The sequence below is a fragment of the Physeter macrocephalus genome, chromosome 9, assembly GCF_002837175.3.
Source record: "Physeter macrocephalus isolate SW-GA chromosome 9, ASM283717v5, whole genome shotgun sequence".
Classification (NCBI taxonomy): Eukaryota; Metazoa; Chordata; class Mammalia; order Artiodactyla; family Physeteridae; genus Physeter; species Physeter macrocephalus.
In genome coordinates, this window is record NC_041222.1 from 25,558,937 (window position 1) to 25,580,066 (window position 21,130).

Below are 21,130 nucleotides of genomic sequence, written 5' to 3' on the forward strand. Positions count from 1 at the left end.
GAGGCCCGCGTACCACAAAAAAAAAAAAAAAAAAAAAAAAAAAAATGAAAACCAAGGTGACCAAGTAAACTGAAAATGTGTTCAGTCACTCTACAACCATTTATTGGGTGCCCTCTGTACACTGGGCACTGTGCTAAGCACTGGGGATCCTGGAAAGAGCAGACACCACCCTCCAGGAACTCCCTATTTGGCAAAGGAGACAGACAAAGATACCAGCAGCTTCTTAAAGCTCACGTGTCCAACAATCTCAGCCCTTCTGAACGTGGGAATACCAGAATGGAGGCCCAGAGGCCTCTCTGCAGTTGCTTTAGACACTGTATGCTATATTTAAGTCCAGTCTACCTCCCTTGTAGGAGAGGCTTTTAGACCCTCACTCAAAGCCTGTGCTCTGTACTTTTTTCTGCACGTATGTTTAACACTCCCTGCTTTCCATAGCAGTTTAAAAGCAGCAAATTCAGAGTGAGGAGAGGGATTTAATGACAGTGAAAGTGACAGCCTAGCCCTGACAGCTAGAAAGGAGACAAAGTCATCAAAAGTAGATCAGAAACTCCAAGAACAATAGTCTGTGGCCATTTGGTGTTTCGGCCAGTCTGGGGCCATTTGGTGTTTGGGCCATGCCCAAAAGTATCACTGTGCATGGCCCATAGGAGTGGCTAATTTTCAGAATAAAGCCATGAGTTATGGAACAGAGAATGGCATGAGAAGGAGCGGCCAAAATGTTCCCACACATAGCATTGGCCACAGGCATGGTACACGTATTACCTCGTTTATTATTTCTTTTTTATTGAAGTAGAGTTGATTTACAATGTTGTGTTACTTTCTGGTGTACAGCAAAGTGATTCAGATGTGTACTCTTTTTCATATTCTTTTCCATTGTGGTTTATTACAGGATATTGAATATAGTTCCCTGTGTTATACAGTAGGATCTTGTTGTTTATCTATTTTATATATAGTAATTGATATCTGCTAATCCCAAACTCCTAATTTATCCCTCCCCTCCTTTCCCCTTTGGTAACCATAAGTTTATTTTCTATGTCTGTGAGTCTGTTTCTGTTTTGTAAATAAGTTCATTTGTATCATGTTTCAGATTCCACATATAAATGATATCATAGTATTTGTCTTTGTCTGACTTATTTCACTTAGTATGATAATCTCTAGGTCCATCCATGTTGCTGCAAATGGCATTATTTCATTCTTTTTTATGGCTGAGAAGTATTCCACTGTATATATGTGTATCACATCTTCTTTATCCATTCATCTGTCGATGGACACTTAGGTTGCTTCCATGTCTTGGCTATTGTAAATAGTGCTGTTGGGAATATTGGGATGCATGTATCTTTTCAAATTAGAGTTTTCGATGTTTCCAGATATATGCCCAGGAGTGGGATTGCAGGATCATATGGCAACTCTATTTTTAGTTTCTTAAGGAACCTCCATACTGTTTTCCATAGTGGCTGCACCAATTTACATTCCCACCAACAGTGTAGGTGGGTTCCATTTTCTCCACACCCTCTCCAGCATTTATTATTTCTAGACTTTTTAATGATGGCCATTCTAACCAGTGTGAGGTGATATCTCACTGTAATTTTGATTTTCATTTCTCTAATAATTAGCGATGTTGAGCATCTTTTCATGTGTCTATTGGCCATCTGTATGTCGTCTTTGCAGAAATGTCTATTTAGATCTTCTGCTCATTTTTTGATTAGGTTGTTTTTTTGTTCATATATTACCTCATTTAATTCCTACACCAACCCAGTGAGATGGGCTTTGCTTTCCACAGGCTATAGATGAGAAAAGCAAGGTCCAAGGAGTTGTGTGCCAGAGTTACCCAGCTGGTATGTGGCAGAGAATCTGGTGCTACTTGACTATAGTCTTTTTTCTTTTTTTTTCAAAAGATCAGTAGAAAAAATTTTATCTTCATCAAAATTGACTAATATTCTAAACAAAATGTGTAGTCATTCAAATGGACTGAGCTTCTGTTTTCTGGAAAATTCACTCACAAGGAACACCTAACAGAACAATGGCAGGTCAGACAGCTATCACAGCAGATCCCTGGGAGGCTCCTGACTTCCTGCTCCATGCTGCCTCTAAATTATCACACAGTCTTTGGTCTCAGAGAATAATGCAAATCTGCCTTTGCATCTGATCAGAAGACCTCCTCATGTCCTCACTCTGTATCTGTTGACGCTTACTTACATACATTCTTAATAAGTGGCGCTATCTTGCCTCAAACTTTTAAGACTGAGAAAGCTTCCAGAAAGTTTTACTTTGTTTGTTTTGCTAAGAAAAGAGGGAAACTTAAAAAAACAGACTTTGAATCTTGTCCCCTTGACTTAGCTGAATGTGTTTGGGCAAATTCCTCAATCTCTGAGCCTCAATGTCTTCATCTATAAGATAGAGATAATGGCACATACCTCATAGGGTTGTTGTGAGACTAAAATAAGATAATGAATATAAATGGCCTAGCACATAATAGGGGCTCAATATATGTGAGTTCCTCCCTGCCAGTGAAAGATGAGAGTTGTGAAGTCTCACAGGTTCTGCCATTGATTAAATGACCTGGGGTCATTGGGATTGGTCAAAGGTCTAGCCCCAACCAGGCTCTGGGATTATCTTTCCTTAAAAAAAAAAAGTTTCTGTGGGCTAAACCCCATTTATTAGAGGGAAGCCCAGAAAACTGCCTTCTTTTGTTGAACTGGGGTTTTGTTATATAATTGTAATATTGAGGCTCTCTGTGTTTTTTCTATAACAGTTGTGATTGGGGCAACATTACAAAGTAGTTGCTGGAAAAAATGACTATGATCTGAGGCTGCATTATGAGAAATACAGTGTCTAGAATGAGGGAGGTGAAAGTCCCATATCATTAGAGGAGTCTAGAGAAGAGGCGATGTGATCATTACCTTGAGATAGTTGAAGGGCTCTCTTATAAAACAGTTTCAGCTTAATCTCTGGAGGCTTCACTGAATCAATGGACAGAGGCCACAGAGATGGAATCTAAGCTTAAGCTAAGGAACAAATATTCTAATTCACACTTACCCCAGTGAGATGCTCCACACTGCAGGCTGGGCTTTTTCAGGTGTTGAGAGAGTTTTAGAAGAGTTGCCTCCTCAGATGTAGGAATGAAGGGAACACATCTCCAACTCTTAGACTCAACAGTAACTATTCTCTAATATACACAAATATAAAGGGCTCTGGCCCACCCTTTCTGGGCATACCGTCGATTAGCATGCTGGAGCCTAAGTGGAGGGCAGCCAAAATCTCCCTGGCATCCAGAGCAATCTTGCAGGCTTCTCTCTCCACACCCTCCTGGCCTCTATGCTGTCTCTGTTCTAAGCCAAGGAACATAAAGGGGTGTGACATGAATTGTTTCCCAACATGTCCTCCTAACATAGGTGGCTCCCTAGGAACACATTGCTGGATCGTTTAAGGTTCACATTTTTTAATGTATACAGTTCATCACAGTGTGCGGAGAGCATTTACGTACACCACTGCTCTCTGTAGTCACTTCTGGGTGTTTTGATTACTGATAGGAATGTGAGCTCTACCCCATTCTGGACCCAACTTTGATGGAATGTGACATTCCTACAAATTGGGATTTTCTGGGTGCATCTAAGCTATCAAAAAGCATGCTTTTCCAGATAAAAAATCATCACAGTAAGAATTAAAGCCAAATGGGGGTATATTAGAACAGTCTGACAACTTTTTGTTTAAATGGGAGGCAGGCAGTGTGGCTTTGCAGCATAAGAGTAGGCAGACCTAGGTTCCAGACTGTGGACCTTGGAAAAGTGACTTTCCCTCTCTGGTTTCCAGTTTCCTCATCTCTAAAATGAGGATAATAAACTCTGCCTAGACCATCTCAAAGGGTGAACATGAATGACAAATAAGATGTGTGTAAAGTATATAAATATAAGGGACTTTTTTTCTAGGATCTGAATTTATGTACACCATGCTTTGGGTAAAGATTTAGAGAGATGTGCAATTTGCCAAGTGGCATCTTATATAAGTTGCATGCTTACATTAAATTTTCTTGGCCCCTTGCAAAATTGCTCCGCCCTGGGTTATATTTTAAGGTTATGATCTCAGCTTTAATAAAGATCTATACAAAAATAACCTTATGAAATCTGTTTGTTGTAGGGATGGTGTTGATACCGTGCTAGCTAATTTGACAGTGACCTCCATATGAGGCATTTTGTTTAGGGATTAAAGCCTAGAAAACATTTTGTGTCCCTGAAGAACTGGTATGTTTTCTCCTTACTGAAAATAAGAGATGTGCAATTAATATTGTTGCCCTTTTTTCTTGGGCTGCCAGGAAGTTCATGGTGAAATATGTAGCTTATATCTATAGTGTTGGAACCTTTGGTGGACTTGTCTATGTTCTGTTCCCTTTACCTCCAATAAGCATATTATAATCTATATTTTCCCAGGCACTTATGTTTTTATTTTATTCAGTGTTTTATTATTTTAATATACATGTTTCCTATAAACTACCTTGTATCCCTTGAGAGATAATGAGGAGGAGACCAAGCAAGTAATAGAAAAATTAACAAATCCTCTGGTATGAGGAACCCTGAGTCCCCTCCACCTTTCCCACAGGGTACAAAGCTTTGAACAAATGTTTGTCTCTTGGTGCCTTCATGGTCAACCCATCTGTTGCAGGCATATGAGGAGAATATGTACGGTAGCAAATACCAATGGATCATCCCGGGCTGGTATGAGCCTTCCTGGTGGGAGCAGGTGCACACAGAAGCCAACTCATCCCGTTGTCTCCGGAAGAATCTGCTTGCTGCCATGGAGGGCTACATCGGCGTGGACTTCGAGCCCCTGAGCTCCAAGCAGATCAAGACCATCTCAGGAAAGGTCGGTGCCTTGGCCAGCTCATTTCAGCCCCCAAGCCCATCTCCCTTAATCATGCTGTCCAATGATGTTGGCAAAAAGCACCTAGATCTTGTTCTGGCCTTTGCTGTGTGATTTTGAGCAAAGCATGTGACCTCTCTGAGCCTCGCTTATCTGTTAAATGAGGATATCCAGCTCTCTACTGCATGGCCTTCTAGGGAATTGTGGGAATCAAATGAGGTAAGGGTGCTTTGTAAGCACATAACATAGTATATACGTAAGAGGTGGAGTCGTGACTAGTATAGCACCAACTGCAGGCATTGACTTTCAGACGAGGCCACCATTTCATCCTGTGCCCCTCTGACCTGGAATGTCATTTCTCAGTCTCATTGATGCTCCTGTCAGCCTGGAGGAGACGAACGACCCCACAAGTAGACTTGGGGAAACATGTACTAAAGACCAGAAAGATTGGTCCAAACCCCAGTTTTGCCAGTTACCAGCTGTGTGACCTTGAGCTTGAGTTCTCTGAGCTGCTGTTTCTTCATCTGTAGAGTGGTGGTGAAAATATCCTCCTCTGGGGTCAAAAGGTGGACTGAATGGCAGATTGTGCAACGTGGCTGGCATGGCACCTGGCATCTTGTGCTGTCATAACTAGGAGGAGGACCTTGGCAGGGTGCTTAAGTCCTCAGGCCTCCACTAGGGATGTTCCCACTAGGGATGACTAACCCCTGGCCTGCTTATCTCACAGGGCTGTGAAAGAACGGGTAGCATGGTGCGTGTAAAAGTATTTCCAAAGTACACTATTCTCTATCATTGAAAGCATTATCAAGAATCAGGTGGTGACAGTCCCAGTGAAGATGGCAACATCCACCTCTCAATTCTAACCACCAGCCAAAGTTCAGTACAGCAGGGCACATGATTCTTTTCTGTCTCCTCTGATCTCAGATTTTTAAATTCTCTACCAACCTTCAATTTCATTTAAAGAATCAACTTCATAGTAAAGTAAAAAATATATATATTATTTTAATCCATTATTTAATCTCAGTCAGAGCCAACACTACAAGAATGACTTATTGATTTGTCCAAAAAGGGCAAATCATTAGGACACATTTTATAAGCAGCTCTATAGATCACGTGGCACCTGAGAGATCCTGGAAAAACACTTTGGGTAGAAAATGTTGAAAGAAATATTTTCATACCAAAATCAATGACAATATGAAGTTTTTGGAGATGCTGAATAATGAGAGGAAACAACTCATTTTTATTTCAGTAGGTGTTATTTTTAAAGTTGTTGAAGTTTACAGTTTATTAGAAGATATCTGGGTCCAGGGATACCCTATACTTTAAAAATAGTATAAAATTTGAGGAAAATACAAAAACTAAAATTCCATACAGGCAGACAGTATAATAATTAAAATGAGAGACTTAGGAAGACCAAAGATGTAAATGATTACACATGAGATCTGTGAAGCTAAGTGGGGGTAAGGGCCATGAGATGCCCCAAGGGCCTCAAATGTCGTTCCAAGGAGCGTGAATGTTCCCCAGGGTGGGCGAGCCATGCACAGATGTGAGCAAGTGCACAGTAATGCATTTTAGGAAGATCATCTTCTGCAGTGTTTTTTCAGAGTAAATGTTTTGACTTGATAACATCTCCCAGGTCACTGACTTTCCTTTTTAATTTTAAATTTTAAAATTTGGGCCTGGTGAGGAGGCTGACCTCACCCCCGTATCACTGTGCCCATGAATGGACACCTTGGGGCTATTCCTGGGGCTGTTCATTTCATGTCACAGTGTGGGCCACCCACTCCTGGGCCTCCCAGGATGGAGCAGTGCCATCAGAGCAGAGCCAGGCAGACTCCCAGCTTGGGGCAGCTTCTGAAATTCCAGGCGACCTAGTCCCTGTCTCACAGTCTTTGAGACAAGAGGCAGCATTTCTTACATTATCTTGAGGTCAAAAGGTAATTGAAGTTACACGGGGAAATCTGAAGACTCTTTGCCTCTTGGACTCAGAGGGTTTAGGGCTCTCCTAGAGGTCACGTAGACCAGCCTCTCTCATCAGACTCTCAGATCCTTCCAGTAGCACAGGAATCACTACTTGTCCCCTAATTTTCCCCACTGTTCCCCATCCCTTGTCCCTATACGGCCCATCCCTCCAGTTGTAACTTAACAGTTCCAGGGCCAGGACTAAGGGCAAAATTTAAGGGGGTGCCAAAGACCTCAATGGAAAAATCCATGATGAACAAAATATCAAAATTTTAAATAAAGACCAGATCCACAAAGCAAGATTAGGGTGAACTGATTTGAGTCACATAATTACAAGAACATATCTTGTCAAAAATCCATGATGAACAAAATATCAAAATTTTAAATAAAGACCAGATCCACAAAGCAAGATTAGGGTGAACTGATTTGAGTCACATAATTACAAGAACATATCTTGTCTTTGTTTAAAATTTTGATCATCGTGGATTCTTTTTTTTTTTTTTTTTTTTTGCGTTAGTTTTGATTTTTTAATCTTGATTACTGAGGGGTTTGGCTCCTTCTTCCATTTTGCCCCTGAAGGGAGGGCCTCACTCACCTCCCCCTGGTCCTTGCCCTGCACAGGTTGTGTTCATCAAGCCCCTTCCCGTGCTCAGCCCATGCTCTGCACTTGCTCTTGTTGAATGCTTTCTCCCCAGGGTGTAGGGCCCAGAGTTGATAAGGCATTCGTATTTGTGGTCTGACCACAAGCCAACTTCCTCAACCAATCTTCAAGAATATATGGCTGAAGGAAGTTCTAGAAAGTCGTGAAATAGTTCTTGAATTTGATTTTGCGGTGTATGTGACTGCTGGGGACCATGATCAGCATGGCACAGGCTGCTGGGTCAATGCCTGTATTCTGGGGTCCATCAGTATCCATGAAGACAAGCAAACACGTATAGAAGCAAGTCAGTGGACTCTTGCCATCTTCACTATTTACACATAGGAAAGCTGAGGAGCAGAAAGCGGAAGGGCATACCCAGGATTCTTGTAGTGGGTTGAAAAGTGGCTCCTAAAAATATATGTCCAGGTCCTAACACGTAGAACCTGTGAATGTGACCTTATTTAGAAAAAGGGTCTTTGTGGATGTAATTAATTTAAGAATCTTGAGATTATCCTGGACTACCTGGATAAACCCTAAATCCAGTGACAAGTGTCCTTATAAGAAAAAGGCAGAGGGTGTTTTGCCACTTGGAGAAGATCATTTGAAGATGGAGGCAGAGATTGGAGTGATGTGTCTACAAGACAAGGCACGCTAAGGATTGCTGGCAGCCACCAGAAGCTAGAAGAAAGGCACGGAACAGATTCCCCTTGGAGCTTACAGAGGGAACCAACCCTGCCAGCACCTTAGTTTTGGTCTTCTGGCCTCCGAACTGGGAGCAAATAAATTTCTGTTGTTTTAAACCACCCAGTTTATGGAAATTTGTTATGGCCACCCCAGGAAACTGATACAGTCACCCAGCAGGTCAGGGACAGATCCAGGAGTGGAAGCCAGGACTGCTAAGTCCCCACTCACTGCCCCTTCCCCTCTACCATGCTCTCCCTCTAGACTTGTGACATGCTTAGGAGCAGAGCACATCCAAATCAGCCCTTTCTGTGATTTCTTAGCGGGCCTGTTAGTAAGTGGCAGAACAGGACAGTATGGGTCTGGTAATCAGGAGATCTAGTACAAATCCTGGCATTGTCACCAATTAATCTGCCACCTCAGCTAGACACTCACCATCCCTGGGCCTCAGTTTCCTCAACTGAAAATGAGAGATTTGGACCATGTAACTCCTGGCGTCCTTTCACAGCAAAATTCTCTGTAAGTATGGTATTGAGTTATTAACAGCAAGCTGTGTGATATGGTTATAATGTTAAACCCTGGAACCCCCAGGATAAAGGTAACTCCTGATAAAGTCAGAATCAGGTGGAACAGTGGCCCCTCTTGAAATACATTCTCCGTGGTTGCCTCTTCCATATGCCTGTCTCTGGTGCCAAGCTGTCCCCAGCTTGCTCGTTGGCACCCAGGAGATTTCTGGTAGGAGGAATAACAAGGTCATGGTCTCCCTCCCGAGCATGTTCATCAGTCCCTTCCCGTTGGAATTTCCAGTGATGGGACAAGTGCAGACCTTTGGGCTTCCCCCTGAGTACATTCAGAGCTCAGTCTTTCAGAACCTCAGGTAAACAGCCTCTGGATACTTGCTTTGGCCCTAAAGGCTCTTTCTCCTTGTTAAAGTTTCCCATCACCACTCTGTTTCCCCAAAGTGACTCTGTTGACATTGGTGATTTCCAGTGTCAGCTTTCACTTTTCAGCGTCCCACTGGGTTTGTTTCCACTGTGAGCATTTACAATTCTGGTGTAAAATTCCAGTGATGGCTCAGCCTCTCTAATAAGGACATTCTTCCCTGTTACCATTTCCCTGCTGAGACACACAGAGTTGGGCCAAGGCACCAGATGGAAAAGTTCACAGAACCTTGGAATCAGTGGGAATCTCAGAAGTGGACCCCAACCCTCCATCGAAGGCACAGGCTCATTCTTTGGAAGAGTTCTGTAATGTTTTCTGGCAAGAAGCTTCTGTGACCACCCACAACTGTTTATCCAACACAGCAGAACAAGAGGAAACAGAAATCTAGTGAGTCCTCAACTTAGAGCAATGACCTGGGAAAAGCTGCACCCATCTCATTATCACTGCCATCGGAGCGCCATAACAAAGAACCTGGGGCTTTTAGGGAAGCTCTGGGCTCTAGAGAGGAGGAAGAGAAGGTGCCATGGAAAAGTAGAGGTGCTCCCCAGGTAGTCAAGCTTTACAGTGCTGCTGCCTCTGCCCTCACCTTCCCACAAAGCTCCTATTCCCTTCTGCTTCCCTAAGTATCCACATCCCTGGGAGACAGGCGGTGTGGCAAAGGAATATGGGCTCTGGAGGAAGGGTGTGGTGGCCTTTTGGCACTGGTTAGATATGAATCTTGGCCCCACCATTTCCCAACTGAGTGACTCTGGAAGACAGATAGTTGTTCATGCAACATCCATAGCCCCTCTTCCCCCTCAGTAACATAACTCTTGTTTTTAACTGGGTATGTTGCCACCCATCTGAAAATGTACATTTCCCAGCCTCCCATGTAGCTAGATACAGCCAGGATTCTAAGTCTAGCCAATGAGATTTAAGTAGAAGTATTATACAAGACTTCTAAAATCTCCTTTAAGGGGAGAGCTTGCCTTTCTTTATCCTTCTCCTTTGTGTTGGCTGGAATATGGATGGGATGGCTGGAGTTATAGCAACTATTTTGGATCAAGAGGTGACCTTGAGAAGGAAACTTTATTCTAAGATAGCAAAGCATAAAGATAAGAGCCTGGGTCCCTGGTTACACTGTGGAGTTGCCATAGCAACCCTGCACCACCTACCCATGAACATCTTTTACGTGAGAAAGAAATAAACTATCTCATTTAAGTCAGTGATAATTTTTTTTCTATTATATACAACTGAACCTAATCAATAGTGATGCAGTGACATTGGGCTAGTCATTTGGCCTTTCTGAAATTGTTTCTCATTATACTGGAGTAATAATGTCTCTTTTACAGATTTAGAAGGATTAAATGAGGTAATACAGAGGAAAATATCTTGCCGGGTGCCAAGCACACAATAGATGCTCAACAAATTGTAGTTCTCTTCCTCCATCAGCGCAGCAGCCTTGCGGGCAGGAGAAAGGAGTAGTGAGTCAGTTTATACACTCCGGTTTGTTGTTGGGATTTTACTGAATCTATAGACTGATTTAGGAAAAACTGACGTCTTTGTAATAGAGGGTCTCCCCATCCATTCAATTTCTCTCAGAAATATTTTGTAATTTTTTTGTGTGGAACTCTTGAATGTATTTTATTTGATTTATTTATAGGTATTTGATGTATTTCAGTGAATATATGCACACATTACTATTGGGTGCATGCTTGGGGTGGAATTTCTGAGTCATAGGGAATACATATGTTCAGCTTTAGTAGACACCACCAAACAGATTTCCAAAGTGGTTATACCAATTTACACACCCACCGGCAGTGATTGAGAGTTCCAGTTGGTTCACATGCTCACCAACATTGGCATTGTTAGCTTTTTAATTTGAGCCAATACAGTGGGCAAGTAGTGGTATCTCATTTTTGTTTTAATTTACATTTCCTTGATGACTAATCAAGTTGTCGATCTTTTCATATCATTATTAACCATTTTGATATCCTCTTCTATAAACTGCCTATTCAAGTCTTTTGCCCATTTTTTCCACTTGGATTCTCTGCCTGTTTCTCATTGATTTGTAGAAGTTCTTTTTGTATTCTGGGTATGATTCTTAGACAGTTATACATATTACTTATATCATTTGTGTCCTGTTTAAGCATCTTTGCCCACCCAAGCTCATGAAGATATTTTTCTATCTTGTCTTTTAGAAGTTTGTTTTACCTTTCACTTTTAGATATAGAATTCACGTGAAACTGATTTTATGTAAGCTCTAGGTAAGATCAAGATTAATTTTTTTCCATATGGATAACCAATTGACTCAGAACCATTTATTGAAAATCCTCCTTACCCCTGCATGCTATAGAATCATCTTTATCATAAATTAAATGAGTATATATAATGTGGATCTGTTTCTGGACTTTCTGTTCTCTTCAATTGTTCTATGTGCCTACCCTTTAACCAATACCACACTGCCTTAATAATTGAAGTTTTATAAGACCTGATGGGTGGTAGTGTTAAGTCCCTCTTCTTCTATGAGATTTTCTTGGGTGTCCTTGAACCTGATGTCATGTTCCATTTTAGATCTACTCACATATCTACACTTCCCATTACTTTTCTTTCCTCCCTTCATTTCTGTTCTGTTTATGATCACTTTCCTTCTGCCTGAAGAACTCCTCTTGGTCTTTCTTTTACTGCAGGTTTGCTGGAGACATATTCTCTCAGTTTCTGATTGTCTAAAATTTTCTTTCATCTTTAAGGTTGAGAGATATATTAACTAGGTGTAGAATTCTAGATGGTTTGTTATTTTCTTTTAGCACTTTCAGATGTCATTTCATTGTCTTCTGGCATCCACTGTTTTGGTTAAATCAGCTATCAGACTTATTGTTGCTATTTTGAAGATAATGCATCCTTTTTTTTTTCCTCTAACTGCTTTTAAGATTTTGTCTTTGCTTGAGTCTTCAGCAGTTTTACTAAGCTGTGCTGAAGTGAGGTTTTCTTTGGATTTATCTTGATTGGAGTTTAAGCTTTATGGAACTTCATGAATCAGTGGATTGATATGTATTTGGGGAAATTCTAGGAAAATATCTCTTAAATATTGCTTCTACCTATCCTCTCTTTCCTCACATTTTAGGACACCAGTTATACATGTGATATACCTTTTCAACACATTCCATATATCTCTTATGTTCATTTCCTATTTTCTGTCCTTTTTTCCTCCCTGTGCCTCAGTCTGAGTATTTACTACTAACCTTTCTTCCAGTTCACTAACCTACTTTCTGCTGTGTCTAATATGCTGCTTCATCCATCTGTTGATTTCTTAGTTTCATTTGTTGTTGTATTTTTAAACTTTTTTAGGATTTTCATTTTATTCTTTTTTTCTTTCATTGCTTCCAGTTTTCTGGTGATATTCTATATCTTTTATCTATTTTCTTGAACATATAAACCTGCTATGTTAAAGTCCATGTCTAATAACTTCAAGATATGGATCACCTGTGGGTCTGCTTCTATTGCCTATTTTTCTTCTTTCCTTCCTTTCTTTCTTTCTTCCTTCTTTCCTTCTTTTTTTTCTTGTTTTTTTTTTTAAATTTGATCCTATCACCTGGCCTACCTAGTAAGTTTAATCCATTAAATTGGTTATGAAAAATTAAAAGAAGCTACAGATGGCATTACTTTCTCCAGAGAAGAGTTATTTCTCTTCAAGCAAGCAGTTAGAATAGGGGCAGATCACTTTATCCAATAAAGAATTGAGATGATTCCAGGCTTGGTTTTAGTTTTCACAAGGCCTGGTCTATTCTGGTTTGCCCTTACTCCTATCTGTCCTTCAGCATTCTAAAATCCTGGGGTGTTTACTGGATTGGCCCTGGATTCCAATTTTTGTCTTCCTAATGCCATGAAACTCCAAACACATCTGCTTATTTTCTTAACCCCTTAGCCACCACTTTTTGCTTGGCTTCTCAGCCTCTTGCTTTATACAGCTTAGTTATCACCAAATATTTCAAGTGCAAATGTCAGTCTGCATACTAGTATTCTGTAGTTCCTCTTCCTCTGAGACCTTGGCCTATAAGCCTTGCTACCCTGATAACCCTGAACTATAGTTTTTTTGTCTTCCCATCTCTGAGGGACTGCTGAAAACTCTGATCCAGTGTTTTCTATTCCTACAACTAACCTTCCCACTTACAAATCAGCAAATGCTTCCAGAGGAAGCAGCAAAGAATGTTGGACTCTTCTCAAAACACTTCTCTTCTCCGCAGAATCTTGGTTCCTCAAGTCCTAGATGTCCTGGTTGCTTTCTGATACATTTGGATAGCTATTTTTATATTTTATGCTGCTTTCCTTAATGTTCTTCATGAGAGCTTTTGTCTGACATAATCTATTTCATCATAGTCAGAGTAGAAGTCTGAACTGAGACTCTTTTGCTTAAAAGGTGAAGAATAGCATATTGGGGACAGGGTAAGCATGTCACTGACTTCAGCAATTTGAGGTGCTGTTCTGGATAAGAGGGAGCAGACATGTTCATTGTGGCTCCACAGGAAGACATAGCAAGTTACAGGGAGATAGGTGTGAACTCTGTATCCAGAAGACTAGTCTCATAGATGTCAGGCATCCCTTAAGTGGAAGACTCTCCCTGAAGACATAGTGACCTTCCCAACACTGGAGGAATCTCAGAAAAGGCTCAACAGATACCTGGAAGTTGCTATTGAGAAAATCCAAGAATCAGATTGTAAGAGGGACTTAATCAGTGGTAACAAATTTATGTATTTTGAAATCTTAAAGGATTTTTAAAAATACAGATGCCCAAGTTATCCCACAGACACAATAAACAAAATGTAGGGCCCTGGCATCTGCATTTTTAACAAGCTCCCTGGGTGACCTACAAACTGGAGTAAAAGAACCACTAGACTGTCCCCTAGTGTACCTTCCAAATGAGACTGTGGTTCCAGCATCCCACAAGGGATGCTAGAGAGAGGCTCTGCCAGTTTTGCCACTCTGGGGGGTGGCAATTGGAGATGTGGAAGGAGATGTTTTCCCTTTCTCCTCTCTTCTGTCCATGAGCCTCACCTCTCCTAGAAAGCAGGACTCGACTTAGTTCTGTTGGAATGACAGACCCATAAAGTTTAGTCATACTGTGGGGTAGCAAGCTTATGTGGGCTAGCCTGGGAACCTAACCACTATTTATAACATCGTTTCTGTATGAAACTATGTTCCAAGTTCCAACAACTGTCTTTCAAAAATATGTGGAACACGTGTCAGTAATTGGGACTCTCTATATAAAGTTATTTTCTCAGAAACTTTTAGCCTCTCGTGATAAACCTGACCTCAGAGAATGAGTAATCAATCAGTTTTCAGTGTCTGCTTTACAGTGGAAGAAATTCTTCTGCCCTGAATAATTGGAGACCTGCTTTAAGAACAACTATTACTTTTGCTCCGACAATTGTAAGAGTGTTTCTTCCTGCTGTCATTGTTTTGCCTGAGGGAGATCGGTGCTGGCTTCACCTGGGAACAGTGATGAATGGTCTGGGATATAGTGTGGTAGCAATGACTTCAACGCGGTGCTTGCAAAGACAGTGAGAATGAGGTCACCTTTCAGAGCTAAGCTACACTGCTGTCCCACTCCAAGGACTCTACCCACAGAAGTGAGGTAAACAGCCACATTGCCAGGGTCCTCCACCCCCCTTTCCCCTGGATGAAGAACAGTTTTATGAGATAGAAAAGATAGGGATTTACAAGCGGTACATATTAAAAAATATATAGGGGCTTGTGTTGGCCCCAATGTCAAATTGAATAAACAGTCTGATCTTGATCCCCTCTACTGTCTACACACGAAAAACATCACCAATAAACTATATCAAAGAAGTTAAAAAACCACACTCATTTACCTCCTGATGAGACCATACTGTGTCTGTTCCCCTCAGGTCTGACTCCCCCCTCCAACTTTAAGGGCGTCACAGAAACCTTTAAGGATGCCCCAGTGGCATGTCCTGGATAGGGAAGAAGTCTGGAAATGTCATCTGAATGTAATCATCAGGTTGAACAAACAGGACTCAAAGAGACACCACCAGCCCTTGGATGCCTTTGCCTGCATCAGAGAAAGACTCATAGCAGCAAAATCTGGGAGAGAAGAGGTCAAAGGGGCCTCATTCCTTTTATGCTTAAACAATTAATTAGATAAGTAGACATTCAAGTAAATTTTTAATACTTTAAAAATAGCCAATAGCTGAATTAATAGCCTGAACTAGACCTAAACTACCTTTTAAAATAAAGAAAAATATAGCCAAATAGTGAAAGATGGAAAAATAACAAGGTTGCATTGAAACAAAGCATCCTTAAAAGCTGTGACTCTCACCGTAACAAGAAGAGGAAACGCACCTTGGAAGTGAAAGTTGCCCATCAGTATGTGAAAGGAGCTCACTCTTCATCATTAATCAGAGAAATGCAAATTAAAATGAGATGTACTTTTTTTTCTTAACCTAAGAAACTGACAATGGTTTTAAAAATTGAAATACCTATTGTGGTCCAGGATGCAAGGAAATGGGTACTTTCATACAGAGTAGAATTTTAGCTTTTCATATTTGGGGAGGATAATTTGGCCCTTTATATGTGTGAATAGCGTTTAAGGTTTTTGTACCTTTTGCCTCAGCAATTACACAGCTGGGAATTTCTTCTGAAAAAATAATTACCAGTGTGTGTTCAGAAAATTTAGATACAAGGATGCTTTTTGCAGTTCTGTAATTTGGAACAATTAGAAAAAGCCTAAATGTCCAATAATTGGAAATTAGCTAAGGAAGTAAAGGTAGAACATCCATGCACTGGAGGGCTGTTAACCCCTATCAGCACAGGCATAGTCTTGGGCCTTCAGGGTGTCCTGGGTGAGCACCTGTGCCAGGTGGCCAGGTTAACAACCACCTGTACTATTAATAGTAGTGGCTGGCTTTTGTGGAGCACCTACCATGTCCTGGACACAGGACTGACACTCTGCACACTTCATCTCATGGAACCGTCACGGCCACCCAGCAAGGGAGGATGCAGAGACCTGGAGGAGATAGGAGCCCACCCCAGGTCACAATTAGTAAGCCACAGAGCTGGGGCTAGAGGACAGGTCAGCCTGCTTCCAAATCCTGTGTTCTTACCACTGTGCCAGGCTCCTGCCTCGATACCTAAGAGGAAGCTTCTAGGTCACCTAGTCCAACCTCCTTGCTTTTCAGATGGAGTAACTGATTCTTAGAAAGGGTCTCTGCAGGTATTGTTTTGGGTTCTGTGATCAAAACAGATAACATCCCTGACCCCATGGAGCTTAATTCTGTGGGTAGGTAAATTGCAGGAAGTGAAAAGTGCAATAAAGAAGATAAAACCGGTGGATAGAGAATGCCTGGAGGGGAGGAGGTTTTGGAAAGCGTTGGTCAGGGAAGCCATCCCTGAGAAATGACACATGTTGACATTTGTGTGCTGAGAATATCAAGTGAGAGCTGAGGAAGAAGCTTTCTGGAAGAGGAAGCATCTAGTGCAACAGCCCCAAGCTGCAAACAGACTTGGTGTGATCCAAGGGCGCAAAAGGTTTAGGGAAGAGAGAGTTTCATAATGGACTGTTTCATGCCCCCTGATGAGGAGTGAGACGGCGAAGGATGATGGGTGGAGGCGTGCAGTTTTTTGTGAGGAGGGGCTCAAGAAGCTGGGCTGGGCTAGAGACGGTGCTGTCTCCTTGAAGAACCCTTGGAATTGAAGAGCTTCTGCCGGGTATTTTGAGTGATGAACAGAATAGTGATGGCTGGATGTGGTGCATTTCCAAAGGAAATTATAAATGGATAAAACCTGAGCCATCCAATAGGCGCCAAATGATTTAAAAAAAAAAAAGGCAGTGGATTTGTTGATGGGACACCAATCACATTGGGTCAGGCAGATTCCTGATTTGGTTGCCTGCAGGTTCCACATTGGGAGGGGTTTGGCTGTACCCAGGCGCGCGCACACGCACACGCACACGCACACACACTACACACACACACACACACACACACACACACACACACTGTGTGACCTTGGCCAAATCTCTAGACCTCTCTGTGTCTCCAGCTGCAGGTTGAGGGGGCGTGTGTGACCATCACCAAGGGCCTTTTCTGGTGTAAACTGACAATGAGTTGATGGTTTCTATGTGTGATTTGTGCCCAAGGAGGGTTTTTCCAAAGGCTAAGCTGTGGGCTCTGATGACATTTCTGGCAGGGAAATTTAGAAGTGATTTGAGAAAAAGCCCACAGAAGGGCTGAGGGTAATGGGTTCCCCTGGAGCGGCATTCGTTTGGATCTATAAGCCTCAGGGACTAGAGTAAAAAGGCAGTTTCATTACTTTGTGGCCTCAATCAGAATGTTAATATTACCAATGAAATTCTTTTATGAAATTCAGCTCAATGGGAGAAAAAAATTCTTTTTTTAAAATGCTGAGTTATTCACAGACCCTACTATATTATGGAAGATGAAAGGGAAGGGTACAATGTAGAGGTCAGAACAGACCTTACACCTGGGCAACTAGGAGCTGCCCTGGGCCCCATGCTCTAAGCGGACCTCACTCAGGCCCCATGGGGCTCAGAATTCACAAGGCCATGGGGCCCTGCCCACCTGGAGCCTGTACCGCCTCCCCCCTCCTAAGGCCATGCCCTGAATTCCATGCCCAAATGCCTGGAGCCACATCTAGGGTCCAAAGAGCCTCTTTAGGGAGGACTGAGCTTCTGGGGTGGTCAAGGGGCTACTGATGCTGGAAGGGGGAGGAAGTGTGGACTGAGCTTGGCTGGCCTGTGGGGTGGAGCCAGGTGGGAAGAGAAGAGTGTGGGTGGACCACAGAGCAAGGTCACACCCCCTGTGCTGCTGTGTCCAGACTGAAGCTCTGAGGGGCCCCAGACTTCTGAATTCAAACTTGGCCTTCCAGATCCTAAGGAAGGTATATTTACCTTCCTTTAACCCGTTATGATGGAAAGATAGAAAATATTTTACTGAACAATTGGTTTGCTTGCCTGTAACTTAATATTTAGACATATGGTATGTGGGCCTTCACTGATGCTGTAGCTCCAGGCCCTGCAAATGTCAGGGGGTGGCCTGGTTAGAGTGCAATTTTCCTTCAGCCTAGTCTTGGCAGACAGCCAGGGTTCAGATGCCAGCCCTGCCACTCACTTGGGCCTAGGCAAGTTGACTTTCCTGAGTCAATTTTCTCATCTGTAAGTAAATGGAGATAAGAACAGTACCACCGTACAGGGTGGTTGTGGGGATTAGATGAGATAATGCACATTTAAGAGCCTAGCACCGTGCCTGGCTCACAGTAAGCTTTGGGGAGTGTCACCTTTCAGCACCGTGTGCCTGATGTCCCTGCTGGCTATAACCTGGTGTCCCCTGCTCTCCTTGTTTTCCAGACGCCACAGCAGTATGAGAGAGAGTACAACAATAAGCGGTCAGGTGTGGGGCCCAGCAAGTTCCATGGGTACGCCTACGATGGCATCTGGGTCATCGCCAAGACGCTGCAGAGGGCCATGGAGACTCTGCACGCCAGCAGCCGGCACCAGCGGATCCAGGACTTCAACTACACGGACCACACGCTGGGCAGGATCATCCTCAACGCCATGAACGAGACCAACTTCTTTGGCGTCACGGTCAGTCCCAGGCCCCCGGGCTCTGCTTTCCTTAGTGCCCCTTAGAGACATACAAGGCAAGAGGGGCTGTATCACAGGCCCTCTGATATACAGTCCCTTTCCTCAATTGTTGAAATAACTTCCTGTGGGCTTTACGATCGCAGGGCTGCTGAAACGGGCACATGCGGTAACGCTCTCTGACATGTTGAGAAACTGCTTCTCTATAACTCATGGATTAGAAAGGCCACAGTGAGTTGACCGCACACAGAGCAGGTGGAATCCACCAGGTGGAGGGGTGGGGTGGGCCAGCAGAAGCTCTAGACCCAGAGTCAGGTTCAAATCCTGAGCCTTCACTTTCAAGTTTCCATCTTCAGACCACGGAGTTTTCATCCCCAAAATGGGAATAATACCTACCTGGCAAAGTAGTCATAAAGATTAGCTGTTACAAATTAAAAACTGCTAGTGTTTGTTGAGCAAGCTATTTGCTCTGAGCTTTAAGATTCTCAGCTGGGAAATGGGGATAATAATATCTGTCTTGCGCGGAAATTAGGAAAATTAGCAGTGATAAGAATCACTATTATTTCTTGAATGCTTATTATGTGCTAGATATGTGCTAAGCCCCCTCCATGTCCCTCTCCACAGCCCCTGAGACCCCTCCCTCAAAAAAGGCTCCACAGAGCACCAAATACACCAGAAGTCCTTTTTGTCCATGGTGCAAATTCACAGACTGAGCCTTAGAGTGGGATGAGATTTGCCAGGGGTCCCACCAGTAGCATTGTGGCAAAGCTGTCTCAAAATGTGGGTACACTTTATGTAGATTAGCTCGATGATGTATGCCTAATGCTAGGCCCGTGTAAGCACTCAGTAAGCGCTAGTGGTGGTTGTAGTTAATAATGGTCTCACTGCATCCGTATGCCATCTGTAGGAAGTAGGTGCTATTATCATCCCATAAATGTGAGGAGCCTGAAGCTCAGAGCATTTAAGTACCACAGCTAATCAGAGGTAGAGCTGGGATTTGAACCTGGGTCTAGCTCTGAATTGCTGTATCACACTACCTTCTGGTAATGGCCATACATGGTAGTTATTCATGTCTCATGATGATGTATTTGTCACTGACTCTGCTCCCAGAAAATAAGGAAAATTTGCTTAAAGAATAGGTTGAAATGGACTCTAAAGTGCTGTCCTTTGTTCTAATTTGAAGAGTCATTTGGAGAATCAGTCTCTCTTGGGAGTAAATAAGATGAGCTGATTGGTGTATTTCTTACATGTTCGTGTTCTTTTGTGGGTACGCTCAGGCTTGCTTTGTTGGTCTAACAGGCCAGGGCTTGTGCAGGTGCTGAGTGTAGACTGTGGTGTAGATGCCAAGGTAGTAAAATGGGCTCCTTGTCCTGGAGCCTGTGGTCCAGATACAGGGTTGAGACCTGGACTCAAATGACAGGAAGAGATTAAAAGTGCTCAGCACCATAGGAGAGACTGTGTGAGCCCAGAGGGATTTCTGTGACCTTTGATAAAATAGTCATGGAAGGCTTTTTGGAAGTGGCAGCATTTGAGCTGTGCCTTAGACATGCAGAGAGGGGCTGGCGGTCCGGCCAGATGGAGCATGGTGAGCACTGGAAAGATGCCTGCATGCAGCAGGGACAGTTACTTTGTCGGGAATATTGGATGGGAGGATGATGAGGCTGGGAAGGTAAGTTGGGGCCCAGTTCTGTAGGGAAGAGCTAAGGAGGCTGGCTTTTATCTTAAAGGCCAATGAGATTCTCCAAGTGCGCCTTGACCAGTAGTACCAACATCTCCTGGGAGCTGGTTAGAAATGCAAATTCCTGAGCCTAACCCCAGACTCACTGGATCAGAATCTCCAGGGTTGGGGCCCAGCCATCTGTGGTTTAACAGACCCTCCAGGTGATTCTAATGCACACTAGAGTTTGAGAACCACTGCTCTGGATGTTGGGGAGCATTGAGGTTTGCTATAAGAAGGATATTTCCACATTCCTCAATAGAGCCACTCTTGACCTGAGACCTGGGCATCTGCTCCACAGTTTAGAAGTAAAGGCTCTAATTAGTCATCGGCAAAAGACATGTCTAGACTAGACTCAGACTGGAAGCTTTAACAACTTTCCTTATTAGCCCAGTGGTTTCAAAAATTCTTTTTTTATCCTCAGAACCTTTTGTTATAAAATTTTACCTAGTGCCTGGTGTATAAGATAAATTAAAGAGGAGATTCTCAGGTGAATGGAAGAAGAGCCCAAAGCCCTGCCTGATCAGCCCTCTCCATGTCCCGCCCCACAGCCCCTGAGACCCCTCCCTCAGAAAGGCTCTACAGAGCACCAAATACCTCGGAAGTCCTTTCTGTCCATGGTACAAATTCACAGACTGAGCCTTAGAGAGGGGTGGGATTCGCCAGGGGTCCCACTGGTAGCATTGTGGTAAAGCTGTCTCAAAATGTGGATACACTTTTTCAGGTCATCCTCACACTT

At 42.9% G+C, this 21,130-nt stretch overlaps 1 protein-coding gene across 1 annotated transcript in view; it reads left to right on the forward strand.

Annotated features, from left to right (window-relative positions):
- The window catches only part of GABBR2 (gamma-aminobutyric acid type B receptor subunit 2), a 370,296-nt gene that overhangs the window by 205,507 nt on the left and 143,659 nt on the right, over window positions 1-21,130 (forward strand). The window contains exons 6-7 of the mRNA XM_024126525.3: window positions 4,657-4,857; window positions 18,441-18,677. Coding sequence (XP_023982293.1) covers window positions 4,657-4,857; window positions 18,441-18,677 — 438 coding nt within the window. The remainder of the gene's footprint in view (window positions 1-4,656; window positions 4,858-18,440; window positions 18,678-21,130) is intronic.